This window comes from Mesocricetus auratus, unplaced genomic scaffold (genome assembly GCF_017639785.1).
Source record: "Mesocricetus auratus isolate SY011 unplaced genomic scaffold, BCM_Maur_2.0 Super-Scaffold_100021, whole genome shotgun sequence".
Lineage (NCBI taxonomy): Eukaryota > Metazoa > Chordata > Mammalia > Rodentia > Cricetidae > Mesocricetus > Mesocricetus auratus.
Genome location: NW_024429202.1, coordinates 15,316,706 through 15,333,511, shown reverse-complemented (window position 1 = coordinate 15,333,511; position 16,806 = coordinate 15,316,706). Strand labels below are relative to the sequence as shown.

The 16,806-nt window shown below is 48.1% G+C and overlaps 1 protein-coding gene across 1 annotated transcript in view; it reads left to right on the top strand.

Annotated features, from left to right (window-relative positions):
* Positions 1-16,806, top strand: part of Tram2 (translocation associated membrane protein 2) — a 75,427-nt gene that overhangs the window by 47,017 nt on the left and 11,604 nt on the right. Inside the window, exons 3-4 of the mRNA XM_005072278.4 lie at positions 11,771-11,880; positions 12,380-12,496. Of these exons, the coding sequence (XP_005072335.1) occupies positions 11,771-11,880; positions 12,380-12,496 (227 nt within the window). The remainder of the gene's footprint in view (positions 1-11,770; positions 11,881-12,379; positions 12,497-16,806) is intronic.

Below are 16,806 nucleotides of genomic sequence, written 5' to 3'. Positions count from 1 at the left end.
AGTGCTGTAACAAAGCAGGCTGAGAAAGTCATGAGGAGCAAGCTGGAAAGCAGCACATGTACACAGACAGACAGACACACACACACACACACACACACACACAGACACATACACACAGACACACACACAGACACACACACACAGACACACACACAGACACACACACACACACAGACACACACAGACACACACACACAGACACACACACACACAGACACACAGACACACACACAGACACACACACACACAGACACACACACACACACACAGACACATACACACAGACACACACACAGACACACACACACAGACACACAAGACACACAGACACACACACAGACACACACAGACACACACACAGACACACACAGACACAGACACACAAGACACACAAGACACACAGACACACACAGACACACAGACACACACACAGACACACACAGACACACACAGACACACACAGACACACAAGACACACAGACACACAAGACACACAGACACACACACATGACACACACAGACACACACACAGACACACACAGACACACACACACAGACACACACACACAGACACACAAGACACACAGACACGCACACAGACACACACAGACACACACACACAGACACACACAGACACACACACACAGACACACACAGACACACAGACACACACACAGACACACACAGACACACACACAGACACACACAGACACACACACACAGACACACACACAGACACACACAGACACACACACAGACACACACACAGACACACAAGACACACAGACACACACACAGACACATACACAGACACACACACACACAGACACACACACAGACACACACAGACACACACACAGACACACACACAGACACACACACACAGACAGACACACACACACAGACACACACACAGACACACACACACAGACACACACACATACACAGACACACACACACACCATGGCCTCTGCATCAGTTCTTGCCTCTAGGTTCCTGCTTTGGGTTCCTGCCCTGACTTTCTTTGACAATGAACAGTGATGTGGAAATGTAAGCAAAATAACCCTTTCCTCCCCAAGTTGCTTTTGGTCATGGTTTTCAGTCACAGCACTAGAAGCCCTAAGATAGTATAAGAGAGTCCTGGTAACTTTGAGGGTCCCGGGCCTGCCTGCTGCTCTACACAAAGAACTTCAAGGCTGCTATGGGAGGGTCTTCCACAGGGGTGTTTACTTCACAATGGCTAAGGTGATCGTTCGATCCTCTCATTCTGTCCATTTCTGTTGGTTTGACCAATAGTACCTACCATGCTGTGTTTTGCAGCAGCAGGAAGAGGTAGAAAGCCTGAGAACCTCCTACACCATAACTTGACCACTGTTTTCTAGCCCTTTCTGGGATGAGACATACTGCCCCTGGAAACAGCCTCAGCCCGAGGCTTTTGTCAGGGGATCTGAACGACTCTTGTTTTCTCTCCAGGCCAGCCGGCATTAGTACTGTCTGCTGCCTGTGTCTACACTTGAAAGATTGGCATCACATATCAAACCGAGCCCCTCTGGTAAGATGAGCTCAGAGACAACACAAAAGGGAAGGACAGGTGGGCAGCAGCGGCTCTGCAGATGGAAGCTGCCTACAGTGAACACTCGGCAGCCCAGACCTGTGACCCTTACAGCTGTGGGAGACTGGGAGTGGCCTGATCCTTTTACAGTACGTGGAACTGGGCCCAGGGAGTTGATTGATGTTCTTAAGGATGACCAGGAAGGGCAGAGAGAGGCTGGGCTGTCCATACCTCATAGAGTACTAGGGCCCAGAAAGCTGTGGAAAGACTGGGTTTGTCATGTGGAGATGCCAACTTGTGAGATGTGGAGCTGGCTTTGTTCTCACGTCGTACTAAATGGCTACCAAGACAAGACCACTTTTGGCTCAGGGTCCCTGTGGATGAAGAGAAAACTAAAGCAAGTCCCTCATTGTGTCAGTCATGGGAAGCCTCCTCCCAGGAATTATGGTCAAGTCTGGACTTGATTTTCATTTCAATAACTAAAATTTAGCAAGCAAAACAACGATTTAGAAGATGGAACAAATCATAAGCTTCATGATGCTTCAGAAACTGAACACGTCCACATAAATGTGATGTGTCACCTTGCAGCAGAGACTTTGTTCCATCCAGTTCGATATTGACAGCCTAGAGAGTCTATGCCAGTGGCCCTCAACCTTCCTAATGCTGGGACCCTTTAATAAAGTTCCTCATGGTGTGGTGACCCCAACCATAAAGTTATTACAGCTACTTCATAGCTGTAATTTTGCTACTGTTATGAATCATAATGTAAATATCTGGTATGCCACCCTAGTGAAAGGATCATTTGCCTAAAGGGTTATAACCCAGCAGTTGAGAACCACTGGTCTATGCCATCCAGTGTGGCACTTCTGCAGGATTAGCAGAACCTCTGAGCCACTGGGTTGTGGGCCGGCTTGACACTTGAGATGAATGGGAACCTGGTACCTGACTGTTTCCTTCCTCTCCATACCCCTCTGGCCCCGACCGGCACTGCTCAGTTATGGTCACCTTTACTTCCCCACGTCTCTAGAGCAGAACTTTCTTGTGTTTTCTTACGATGTCTAGCTGGGATATTTTCTTCTAGTCAGTTGTTTTTACAACAATAATATTTTTGTACTTGGATTATCGAGTTTGTTGAGATTGTTATTATTGTGTAAGTAAGAGCCCCGGATTCACTTTTTCAATTTAAAATGTAAAGAAAAGACCTCCTTTTTGTTGTTGTTGCTGCTGCTGTTTCATGTGCTCCTCAAGAAGTGGTTTTTTCTTCCTGACTCTTGGTGACGTTTTCCTGAAGCCCGTGCGTCCGCCAGCTGTAAGTGCTCTGCAGCATGACAGCCTACTGAATGCTGTCGTGTCTAGGGTGTGTCATAAGGAGCCAGAGGCTGTGAATTAGAGGGATCAAAAGTACGTGTCTGACACATAGGAAGCCTTGATAGATCTCCTTGCTGTCTGATACATAGGAAGCCTTGATAGATCTCCTTGCTGTCTGATACATAGGAAGCCTTGATAGATCTCCTTGCAGCCTTACAGAAAGGGGCTGACTCTTCAAGGAGACAATCCAGGAAGCCTTCTATTCCTAAATCCTCTGTAGTCCTCTCTCACCTTTGCTTCTTCTTTTTATGCTAAAGAAAACATCCTTTGTCTTCTTACGTTGCTATTAAATGGAAGACAGTCAATTCCAAAACACGGACCAAGAGGCCGAATGGTAGTCAGCCAGGTCTTTCACTCTGGACCCTTGCATAGAAAGAGAACGTGTTTCTTAAGGTCATGTTTATAAAATGCCACAAGGCCCAATTCTGGGGGCTAGAAATCTGAATCCATGCCACCATCAGTGGCCGTTCCTTCTACCCCTGTCAGGGAAAGAGCCCTTCTCATTGGCTCGTGGATGGCTGCCACCTCCATACCTCTTCATGTCGTCTTCCTCCTCTGTGTCTGTCTTTGTGTCATCGTTTCCCAGGTTTTTAAGGTCAAAAATCATATTGAAATGAGTCCCCACCCTAATCAACTCATTTTAACTTCCTACTCCTGTGCAGATCCTATTCCAAATAAACTGTTACTGTGAAGTACTAGGGACTCCAACATAATTTTTGGAGGTGAGGGCACAGTTTAACCCATAGCTGTGTGTATATGTGTCCGTGTGTATGTGTACACGTTCACTCTGTGAACCATCTTGATGCTTATAATTAATATATCAATGACATCATCTTCCGCCTTCCATGTTGGGAGGTCAGAAATGCTGAAACCTGAGTGAAGGTCAGAATCCTGCGTGTCCCTGTGTATATTCTAGAACCTTCTCTCTCCTGCCATCTCAGGGAGTAGATTAAGCCTTCGAGACTTAAGGAATGTGCTGTACCTCTGGCATTTGAAGGGCAGTCGGTAAGCAGACCTAGTGAGGAGAGAGAGGATGGGTTTGGCCTCCGGCTTCGATGGCCGTGGCCCACTCTAGCTCCAGATCATTTGAGTACAATTCCTGTTGCCTCTGAGCCGCAGCTGCCATGTCAGTAAACGGATAATACTCGGGATTAGAGTGAGGCATACATGATGTCATTTACTAGACGTGCTCAGTATAGTGCCTTGCTAATAAAGGGCTTATAATTGCTATTTGTGGTATTTATTCTAAATGAGTACATAGGACTGTTCTGCTCATCTTTCTTTCTGTGGGAAATAGTGATAATAGTGCCATCTATTCACACAGCACTTTACAGTTTTATAAGTTACTTGTCTATTTTATTCTTAGAACTCAGTGGTAAAGGATAGTTTTGTTTTATTTTAATTTTTTTAACATTTAATTATGTGGATATGTGAGAGGTAGGGTGTGTGTGTGTGTGTGTGTGTGTGTGTGTGTGCATGTGAGTGCAGGTGCCCAGGAAGTCCAGCAGAGGGTGTCAGATCCCCTGGAGCTGGAGTTTCAGGTGGTTGTGAACCATCTGGTGTGGGTGTGGGAACCAAACACTGGAGTTCTGCAAGAGCGGCACGAGCTCTAACCACTGCGCTATCCCATCAGCCCTGACGTTTTATTTATTTATTTGTTGCCGGGGAGGGTGCTGTGTTGCATGTGTAGAGCTCGGAGTACTACTTGCAGGAGTCAGTTCTCAACTTTACCTCCTGATCCATCCCACCTATTTTATTTATTGCTGGACAGGATGGAGGCGAGGTCTCTTGTCCCACGTGGGCCCTGAATTCCTTTGTTCCTCCTCCCTCTGTCTCCCAGGGCTGAGCTGGCAGGCATGCCCCATCGGGTCCAGCAGGAAGTTTGCTTTATTCTCACTGTCTACGCAGGTAACTGAGTCAGAGAGACACGGCTCTGGAAATGAGCTTTGGACTCTGTCACGCATGGCCTTTATGAAACAGTGAGATAAAGCAATGTGAAAAGGATGTCACCTTGTCGCTTTGCAAGGACACCTCCAAGTGTAGCCTTTGCTGCTCTTTCTTTCTTTAGCAACCTTGATGCGTTCAGGTTGGGGCCAGAGTGTTTCACGTTTTCTGTGTCTTCGAACTGAGGAATATTTGCAGGCATGTATTAAGAAATTCCAGGAGGGGACCCGTGTCTGAACTAGACATTATGGTTATGTTTTGCATTTACCTTTTATTCTCTGAAAGTGATTTTGTACAGTATTTCTAGTCTCACGGGGAACACCCTATGTACCGGTTTCCTATAGATGAAAACATCGCAGTGTTGTACTCTTGGGAGCAGAGTTCTGGTTTATAATCGGGGGCATGTGTCATGCCTACTATGGGGCAAGTGCTAACCAAAGGGTGAGTCCCCAGAAGTGAAATTGTTTATCAAAGGGCCAGTGCCTTTGTAACCTTAACAGAAATAGCCAAATGACCCTGCATGAAGATGGTAGTATTTTACACTCCCAGCAGTGCTGGGTAAGACAGACATTTCCCCACAGCCTCAGCAGGGCTGTATTGTTAGGCTTGGAATTTTTGCCCATCTGATCAGGTTGAAGTGGTATCTCAGTGTGGTTTTAATTTAGATTTCTCTTCTGGGTAAAGCTGAGCATCATTTCCAATGCATAGGAGCTGTCTGTGTTACCTTTTTCTGTGAACTGTCTGTTCGTACACTTTGCCCATTTGATCTTTTCATCTAAGTTCCAGGAGCTTTTTGCATTCTGGAAAGATGAACCATGTGTCTGAGAACTGAAAACATTTGCCCCAGGTGGTTATTTAATGCCTTTCCTTTCCTTTCTTAATGCCGTGTGTGTGTGTGTGTGTGTGTGTGTGTGTGTGTGTGTGTGTGTGTGTGTGTGCGTGTCTGTCTGTCTGTCTCTCCTTCTCTCCCACCACATGCCCCTCCCTTTTTTTCTCCTTCAGCATCACTGGGACTCAAGCATCTATACTCAACCTCTGACCCACATCCCCAGCCCCATTTGCCCTTGATTTTGTTCACTGTAATTTTTCTCATGGCCATATTCTGGATTTATATATAACGGAAGAGATCTCAAGTAATGTGGGAACAGTCAGCACAGAAACCCATAGAATGTCGGTATTGGGAAGGGGTCTGGGGTCAGCCAGGCCACAGGTTACAAACTGGTGGCTTGTGGTTGGAGTTTTCCTGTAGATATGTTTTCTTTGGCTTATTTACTGTTGACCCATGCAGTGTCTAAAGTTTTTGAATTAGCCTCCAGGGCTGTAAAATCTGATGACTTCTCTGCTTTAAAAGAACAGGAATTGGTCTACACTGGGCTGCGCCTCTCCTGTGACCACAGTGGGAAAGAAGCAGCCTCCCCTGTCGTCCCCACCCTAATAACCCTCAGTTCTCCTCTCTCTACTCCTCCCTCCTGAACCCCTGAAACAGACAGTGTCCACCATTCACCATTCATTTAGCCACATTTAACTGTGTGTTTCTCTTTACAATGATGAAAGGATGTGGCTTTTGTGAACGTGTTTCTTTCTCAAAGTAGACATGTGACAGACAGGCCAAGATGGTGATGTGGAAAGAACATTAGGTATGAGCATATTTCTTGGTTGAAATGCACAACATTGGCCAGTTCCTGCAGGAGGTCTCCATACAGGGAGTATGCACTTAACACACCAGGACCCCTTGGCCTGCTGGGCCCTGGAGACATTTGGCTGTGACTCTTGGCCATTCATTTCACTGATTTAATAGCTTAAAGACATTTCCCTTCTAGAAACATACAGTAAGTCACTGGCAACACTGTCCATCATGTGAGCAGTGGCCTACAAGGACCAGTCTAACTTGGGTAATAAGAGCAGTGTGATTTCTTTTAAACAGTTCTTTTTTTTTTAAAGATTCATTTTTAAAATTTTATGTGTATGAGTACTTGCCTGCATGTTTATGTGCCATGCATGTGCAGTACCCACACAGGCCACATAGGGCGCCATTGGGTCCTCTAGAACGGGAGTTAGAGATGGTTATTAGCCACCATGTGTGGGCTCTTGGAACCGAACCTGGGTCCTTAAAATGCGCAGCAAGTCCTCTTAACCTCAGAGCCATCTCCAGCCCCAGAAGCTGTTTTAGATGTGTTAGTAAGCAACTCTTTTTAAAATACTTTAAAAAAAAATCAGGTATGAGTTTGTTGAAGCAAAGTTCCAGTTTCCGTGGCTCTATAGAAAATAGGAATCTATTTGTTTTCCTTCCTCTAATCAAACAGGAAGTAGATAAGGAAGGAAGTGCAGAGGTGATATATGCCTCAGTGTACCACTAGAGAACCTGGGTGTGATGTTGTTCCTTAAGATTGTAGGAGGATGACTCAAAGGAGCAACTTATTGTTGGTGATGGAGCCAAGGATAGCATGAGGTGGGGTTGACCTTGAAGTAGCATTTAGAGGCTGGACTGAGGCTCTAGAAACTTGGAGAGCTAAGAAATGTCCACATCCCTGCAAGATGTGGACATTTCTTGCCCACCTCCTAAGATGACTCCAAGGGTCTGTTACACAGCACGGTGCTCCTTGAAGAATGCAGAGGTAAATGAGGGCTGCAGAACACAGGTAAAGTCTCGAAAGGACTTGAGACTTGTTCCTGCAGCCAGATCATCATGCTTTGTCTGTCCCATTGTTCCATCCTAGAGCAGAGCCCCTGTCCATGTCCCACTGTCTGGACACCCATAGCTACCCACTGACGGCTACCTCCCTGACACCCTTGTGACTGTATGGCCAGAAATAAATCTTTGTCAGTCTTCTTGGGCATCCTGCTGCCTTAAGGAAGTCCACAGAGCTCACCGTGGTCTATAAAGCCCTCTGTGGGTTTCCCTTGACCTCAGACTGGGTCCACTTAAGCCACTGCCATTCTATAATGTTTTAATTGTGGCAAAACACAACAAGACCTCTCATCTTAACTATTTTTAAGTAAAATGGTTAGTAACGTTAAGGTTGCGGTTAGGCGTTAAGTACGTCATAGTTTTTCAACCAATCTACACAAACATGTCAAATAATCTGAACCGATAGCCACTGAGCAACTTCTCCCTTTTTTTTCTCTTTCTGTCCCAAGTGACTGCCATTCTCCTTTTTGTCTGTAAGAATTTGACAGTCCTAGGGAGCCTGCACCCTGGGGATCCAATATGTCTTACCATCTTGTGACTGGCTTCTTTCACTTGATGTAATGTCAGTGTTAAAGCATGTGTCTGTATTTCCTTTCTTTGAAGGCTGAGAAATATTTCAGGGTGTGCGCACGCCACATTTTGTCAGTCTATTCATCCATTGATGGACCCTTGAATTCCTTCTACTTTTTTTTTTTGCTGTCCTGAATACCACTTTGCACATGTACATGCAAATGTTACTGATGTCTTTTCGTTGGGGAATATTTGCATATATGCATTAAGAAATCTCAGAGTGGGGGTAGAACATGTGTCTGAATTAGATTTCCTTCATGTTTCCTATTTACTTTTTATCCCCTGATTTTGTATGGTATTTCTAGTGTTGTCTTCTTTGTGTGTGGATGGGTATGTATGTATTTGGGTGGGTGCTTATCAGCGTGCCTTGGGGTCAGAGGTCGGCTTTGGATATCCTTCCTCAGGAGCTTGAGACAAAGTCTGCTGTTAGCATGGAACTTGCCAAATGGGTTGGATTGGCTGACCTAGGAATCTGGCCCTTTGTTCCTCCCTGGCACTGGGATTACAAGCACATGCCACCATGCCTGGCTATGCATGTAGGTTCTGAGGGTAGCACTCAAGTCCATATGCCAGAAATACTCTGCCAAGTGAGCCATCTCTGCAGCCCTGAAATCCTGTTTTCAATTCTTTTGAATTTATACTCAACAGTCATGCTGGGACCCTATGCTAATTATTATTTTAAGCTTTCTGAGGAACTTCCATACAGTTGTCTGAAGTGGCTACTCTGAGTTACATTCCCACCAACGAAGCACATGGTTCCAATTTCTTCACATCCCCAGCAAGATGTTTTATTTTCTTTAATTGTAGCTTTCCTAGTGGGAAGGCCATTCTCATGTGCATTTCCCTGATGCTCCGTGATGTCGGACACCATTTCCTAGGACTGCAAGCATGCATATACCACCACCCTGCTCTTATTTCACTAATTTTAGACTACGCTTATTTGGTTGGATGTGGGCCCCGGTTTCCCTAATGGTGACTTTGATGGTGAAACTTTGTACATGCCTCGTTCTAATATAGTTCCAAAATATGCCCTAGTTTTGTCTCCCTTGTCCCTCATTTATGAAGGAGGCAAGAAGGGAAACAGAACCTAGTCCTACAGTGGCAGAAGAGATGATCTCTCTCTCTCTCTCTCTCTCTCTCTCTCTCTCTCTCTCTCTCTCTCTGCACTTCCCTTCCTACCTCCCTCCTTTCTCCCTCCCTCCCCTTCTCCTCTGTGGCTTCTTCCCTGTTGGGTGGATTAACACTTGCCTCCATCCTTGGCTGCCTTTCTCTGCCCTACCTGTCTCTCCTCCTACCGGATTGGATCCTGGGGTGGCTTCCCAACACTGTCCCTACTTGTGGGCTTGATGTTGTTCACTGCTGCTCGGGACATTTTCTGTAATACAAATCCCAGCACTTGGCTCTTTAATTCAGGTACTTGGCTGCTTCTCCACTTCCTTCAGCATAGAGAGCACACCACTTGAGTGGCTCCTAGGCTGGCCATGGTAGCCCTGTCATTCACCCGATTTTGAGCACCTTTCTTAATCCCTGGGCCTGGAATGCCCGTACAATGTGCCTGGACCCAGATTTCCATGACTTCCTGGTCTTCCTAGCCAATAAGACCCAGTACGTGCCCAGTAGCCATAGTCCACCCTTGCCTACTGTAGCCTCTGCCTGCCTCTTGGCGGTGGGCCTGTTTATAGTGCAACTTCCGTTTTCCAACCCCCAGTTGGATCTGACCCCCAAGGGCAGAGACTTAATGCTAGCCCAATGCCTTTCATGACATAGGTATTTGTAGAGAGGTGGAGGGAGATGGAAAAGGAAAGTGTGAGATTTCTAGATCTTGTCTCTGTCCTAGACTCTGCCCTCTTGTCACGTTCTCCCAGTCCAGGGTGGCTGAAGTTAGCAGGAACTCCCACAGTGACCCAGTTCAAAATTGCTTCTTTCTCTGGCCACCGTGAAACAGACTGACCCTGGCCTGCCTTCTGGTAAATGCATCCCAGCAGAGATGACTCATCCGTGTGTGACTCAGGCTCAGCCGCACAGCTGGAAGGGCAGCCAGCACGTCTGCAGGGGAGGGCAGTCGCAGAGCTGGAGCCCCAGGCAGGCGTGTGCCCGCCAGCCTCACTGGAGCAAGACTGTAAGCCGTCCTTTCTCAGCTGGCATGGCAACACTGTGGTCAGGAGGCTGAGGCAGGAGGATTGCCACAGGGTAGAGGCCTACATAATAAGACCCTATCTGTAAAACCAGACAATTCTTTTACATAACTTAATTATTTTTTATATAATAATCCACCATTTGCTAGAAGCCTGCTGTGATTTTAGGTACTATGCTACAAATCCTTGTCTTTTTTTTTATATTAAAAAATTTTATTTTTAAATTTAAATTCAAATTAGAAACAAGGTTTCTTCACATGTTAATCTCATGTCCCTCTCCCTTTCCCTCCCCTCTTCCCACCCCCTCCCACCACCCACCCAATACCCCCTCCTTTCCCCAGGGAGGGTGAGTTCTTCCATGGGGTTATCCATAGTCTGTCATTTCATCCAGGACAGGGCCTAGAACCTCCCCCCAAGAGTCCAGGGTGAGAGTGCATCTCTCATTGAGGGATGGGCACCCAATGTCCATTTGTATGCCAGGAATAAATACTGGTCAACTACCAAAGGCCCCATAGATTGCCTAGGCCTCCTCACTGACACCCCAGTCCTTGTCTTTTTTAACCCTCACAGAAGCCCAGCAGCAGAAGTAATAGCCAATATGTACCAAACACACACCCCCTACACTACACATGTGCACACACACACACACACACACACACACACACACACACGTGCCACACTTACTGTATTAAGTACGTTTCTCATGGTGGTGATGAAATACCTGATAAGAGCAGGTTAGAGCAGAGAGGGTCCATTTGAGCTCACGGTTTGAGGGTCCATCCTATCATGGTGGGGAGGGCATGGTATAGGAGTTTGTAGCAGCTGCTAACGCTGTGTCACAGTTAGGAAACAGATGGGCTTGCTCAGCCCACTCTCCTCTTTTATTCAGTTGCATGGGGGGCGTTACCATCTTCATGCAGGCACGGTCTTCCCTCTTCAGCTAAACATTTCTGGGAATACCTTCAGGGATAGATCCAGAAGTACGTTTCCATGGCGATTCTAAATTCAGTCAGGTTGCAGAATCATCACACAGTACTTAACATGAGTCCATCTTTTACATATATATAGATATAGATATATGTATGAATATAAAACCCCGTGGTACAGGAGCTCTTATCCTTACTTCAGACATAGAAGCCTGAGCACTGAAAGAGAACTTAGACAGTTGCCTCGCAGTGACGCAGGAAGTAAAGGACAGGACTATGACATAGGGGAGGAAATTGAGCCCAGAGAGGTTAGTCATTTACCCAAAGACACATGGCCCGGCAGTGATGGGCTGCGGTGCCCTTCTGCCAGTACCCAAGAGCCATGCAGACGTCACGCTCTGGGCTTCCCAGTCCAGAGATAAGGCAGACTGCTGGGGCAGAAGCTTTCCTCTGAACCCGGGGTGCAGCAGATGGGAGCACTGAGAGATTGCTGTGTCTTCCATCTCTCTCCCCTTTGGAGTCTCAGGGCATCTCCTCACCCGGGGGATGCTGACAGGATGCTGACAAGATCCCTTTTACCCCACAGACAGCGAGACAGTCCACTACCACTACGGCCCAAAGGACCTGGTCACCATCTTGTTCTACGTCTTCATCACCGTCATCTTGCATGCTGTGGTACAAGAGTACATCTTAGACGTAAGTGATGAGTTTGGACTCTGAGGGCAGAAGTTGGGTGGTCCATTAAGATGGTGAGCCTTACCTTGAAGAAAACCACAGCTCTGATTCGTTCTGTCCACTAACACAGATCCTCTGATTGGCCCTAGAGGCTAGACCCCCTCATCACTCTGTTTCTGTCCCCTCTCTCGGAATTTTGTAGTTCACATGCGGGGCAGCCATTTATAAGGGAGAAAGCTGCCTGGAAGACAGCATGGGCATATCTTTGGGGTCCTTCAAACCCAGCATGACTGGAAGATGTTTTCTTTCCGAAGAAGCTAACAACCTTAGCACCTACTGCTTTCTCAAAGTGCTGACCTGGACCTCAGCACCATAGGCAGGCAGTAGGCTTATGCTAAACAGCTTAGGTTGTAAGGAGTTCAAACTCTTAACTCTTTTGTATAGGGGAAATGGGAGCATGTAATCTTCTGGGGATCCCCATGCCGGTGTATTAACACGCAGAGCTTTCTCTCTTCTTCAGAAAATCAGCAAGCGGCTTCATCTCTCCAAGGTCAAACACAGCAAGTTCAATGAATCTGGACAGCTGGTCGTCTTTCATCTCAGCTCGGTGATATGGTGCCTCTACGTGGTCGTAACGGTGAGTGGTCTGCTGAAGAGTGAAAGCCGAGTCACCAAGCATGCCCTTCAGTGCCCATGAAATGACAGTAACGGGAGAAAAAGAGCTAGGGACGAGTGCCTTGGAATTGAAACTCGTTTTGCACTCTCCTGGTATTATAGGGAGTGGCTCAATTAAGTAGTGTAGATGCCCACCGAATGGAGTCCTCTTTTACAAAAGTAAGCGCTTGTTACGGTTTTTACCTGCATTACGATACCAGGTATCTTCATAGCTCTGTGTTCTTATATCAGCCCTGTCTTCAAACGCCATCCCATGGGGTAACTTTCCGCCCAGTACTGGCCTTGAACATGCTAGGGAAATGCTCTTCCCTGTGAGCTACATCCCCATCCACAAGATAGATTCATCTTCATTCAATACCCCTGATGTTGACTTAAGACACCCGAGCTCGGTTTTTCCAGTGTGTCCCCGGCCACGGACTCCCAAAATGGCAATCATGGAAGCATGGCTTGGACTTGGAGGTCTGGCTCTATTTGCGTCGCTAAGACAGAATACCTGATACAAACCACTGGAAGGAGGGAAGGCCTACCCTGGCTCATAGTAGCAGTGCTCCTGTCTGTGGTGACTGAGTCCACTGCTTTGCGCCTGAGGAAGAGATCCTTTGTCTCACAGTGAACAGGAAGCAGACACAGAGGAAGAAGCCAGGGTCAATGTGCCCCCTTCAGAGCATGTCCCAGTGACCTACTTCCTCCAGCTAGGCCCTACCCCTAGCCTCTGCCACCACCCAGTAGTACCACAATTGATGCCACGTAATCTGATGACTTCTCCAAAGCCCCAGCCCTGAGCATTGCACCAGGGACGGAGCCGTACATACACAAGTCTTAAGAGTATACTTCACATCTAACCAATTAACAAAGGCCAGCATTACCCTCTGTACACCAGATCATTTGCTACAGAAACAAAAATCCCTCCGGATAAGGATTCTGGATTGTCCTTTGGGGCTCACTGTAAGGGACCCTGCCTACTTCACTGTCCTATTAGCAGCCATGTCCTTCGGGGGCAACTTTGGTCTATAAGCAGCCCAGCAGGAATGCAGGCCTGGAGTTTAGAAATTACATCAGCTCTCTGAGCTCAGAGATCCCTGGCTGTTCTGCTGCCTCCCTGTGCCCTCCCGGACAGAGATGGCCCTCCTGTCACAAGGAACCCTGACTCCAGAGCTGACCGAGGCCTGACTGCCTTGACTTAAAGCAGGAGGCAACATGTCCCTCTTGCGTGTTGCTTTTATTCCCATTATCAGTTCATCTCAGAAGACTTTCTGAGCAGCACGCTAGGAATTTTAAATGAGACAGCAAAGACTTCCGTCCTCTCAGAGGGGGCTCCCAACATTCCTATTCCCAGGGGACAGAGCTACATTGCAGCAATGGGGCCGCTGCTCTTGTGTAGTGAGTCTGTGGACTTTAGGGGATCTCGGGCCTCTCCCAGCTTCCTGACACTGAATCCATGCCCACCTCTTGGAGGCCTTAGTTGCTTGAGGCCAAAAGGCCTCAGCACACCAAAGACACTGGACCGTTTTTGGGGGGAGCAGTGCTTCATCTCTGAGACCCTCACCGTGAGGACCCTCACTGTGATGTCCCACCCTGGCCATGACCAGACCCAGGGTCTTCTTGGGGAAATTCCCAGGTCTTTCATCTCTTAGAAAGCCCATTCCCCACTCAACACGCTCAGCAAGACATGGAGACTGGGACTCCATGCAGGTTTTACTCCCTGTACCTCATCTTTAGCCCAGCCATCTGCATGGGAGGGAGGGCGATGGAGAATTTGAGATGTTGTTTTGTATACATCGGGGTTTTGCCTGCGTGTGTCTGGGTGAGGGTGTTGGATCCCCTGGAAGTGGAGTGACAGACAGTCGTGAGCCACCACGTAGGTGCTGGGAATTGAACCCAGGTCCTCTGGTAGAGCGGTCAGTGTTCCTAGCTGCTGCACCGTCTCTCCAGCCCCGAGGAGTTGTTTTGTAAAGGGAGCAGAAACACCTGGTTTTCAAATCACAGTTTTCTGTTGCAGTGGAAAGTTGTCACGATTCTTCCCTCTCCTTCACTTCCCAAAGTCAGCGGATCCTGGCTGCTCCGCCTTCAAAGTTCTGAAATCCTCAGGTCCGCTTTCTGCATGTACCACTCTTCCAAGTCCTGTGGGCCCCCGGCATCCCTAGCAGGGTCAGAGATGCTCTCTCTTTCAGCTCAGAGGAGAGTCTCACAGGGAAGCTCCTCTGGCTCCAGCTGTCACTTAAGTAAAGGATACATAACGCGGGCCCCCTCCACCTTCTGGCTGCATGGCTGTTTCTTCCTTTCCTGAGGAGTGTGCTCCCACTCTGGACCCTGCACTCAGCCCATTATCCGCTCCGCCAGCTGGATCTCTTTAAAGCATGAGCTAAATCATGTGTTCTCCCACTTACAACAAGTTCCCCTCACAGCTGCAGTGAAATTGTTTTCTCTTCCTCGCTTCTGGGACCTGGGACCTGGGACCTTGCTGGTGACATCAGCGGTGGACGATGCTCATGCACTGCTCCTCCAGCTCTGCTGGCCTCCTCCTTGGCTGGAGTGCTCTGTCCACGGACATCAGATGGCCAGTCCCTTCCTGCCGTCTGTCCTCCTCCCTGAGTGTCACTTCCTCGGGACACCCTCCCCGCTTGCCTTTTCCACACCATGCCTGTTAGCGGTGTTTTAGCGCTCCATGCGTGCAGTCTTCATGTCTGACCCAGAGCAGGCACCACGCCCACTGCTGCACCCGTAGTGCAGTCCCTGGCACACCCTAAGGCAAATGTCTGGGTCTAGGTAGCAGCTGGCTGTGCTGTGTCTAAATTCTGCTAGTTTGGTGGTTCCTGTTTGGTCACCAGAAAGGAAGGCAGCGAGGGAAATAGGAGCGATTGCTCGAGCATGCTGAGGCCGCGAATGGGCAGATGTCAAGAATCTGAAGAGAACAAAGTGACTCACATGTCCCCCGAGCCACCTGTTGAGGCCCTGGTTTGGGCTGGAAGGGGTTACAGCGTTTGCTGTGTCGCACGCACGTGACCCTGGAACTCAGATGCCTTGGCATGCCTGAACTCGGAGGCAGCCAGCCCTCCTTTATCCTCCCTCAGACAGCTGCCTAGACAGGGCTGGAAAGGGCTCCTCAGAGTGTGAGTCACTTTTCCTTTGACTCGCAGCTCCACCTCCTCCAGTCCCAGTGGGCTGGACATTTGCAAGCAGGCAGCATTTTTCTGAGGAGTTTTTCTGGCTTGTTGGCTTCAAAGTTCTGACCTCTCTGTCTCCTAAGTGAAGAGGCCAATCAAGAAGTTCCTGGCCTTGGGTCTCTGGGGTGCCACGGATCCTGGCCAACCCCCCTCACACACACACACTGCCAGCGAGTCCAGGAAGTACCGCTCTTCTTGTTAAGGGACCATCTCACCCTTCAGGGTTTCCTTGAATGAGGCAGTGTGGCTCATTGGATGTCACTGTGCCTGAGGGCACAAAGGAAAGTGGGACAGAGAGGAGCGGTGTAGGTGTGGTAAAGCTCACTGCTACCACACACCACCATTCGAGTGTCCAGAGCCCCGTACTCCTGGCCTCCCTGTGTGCCCAAGGCAGGGGGACGTAGAGTTGAGCAGAGATTATAGTTGAGCCAGTAAGGGTTGGGGTGAGACCTCTTCCTTCCAATCTAGGTTGCCATGTCTATCTGATACAGGTATCTGCCAGGTAGCTCACCTGGTCACTGTGCTCCTGGAGGCCCAGGGTTGTAGCTTCAGGCCTGTGGACAGTACTCAGAATGCCTGGTGTAGGTGAGTGGGGCTTTAGTGACTTGAGGACAGGTGGATCAGATCTTGGAACTACAGCTTGTAGCTTTAGCAAAAAGCACCTTTGAGGTATGTCCCCAACTCTGTGGACTTTCCCATTCTCCAGCTCAGATTGCAGCGGGGCTACTGGGCAAACCTCCTCTCAGGAAATCTTGCCTATCTGTTTCGTCATTTCCCTCTTTTTCTTCAGAAAAGAATTGTTGAAAACATTCATCATTTATTCACTCATTCTTATTGGACTTTTGCTGGGCGTTGCTTGTCTTTTCCTGTGTCTTATATTAAAGATTCATCTTGGCTGTCTTTAGGAGTGATGCCGGTCTTTGGCTGAGGAGAGTGTCTTAGTTAGCATTCCTATTGCTGTGATGAAGCAACTTTGGGAGGGAAGGGCTTGTGGTCTTACGGCTTGAGTCCATCATCCAGGGGCGTCAGGGTCACAGTGTACCCAGTTAGGAAGCAGAGCTAGGTGAATGCTGGCTGGTACTCAGTTCTCTTTCTCCTTTTTTTTTCC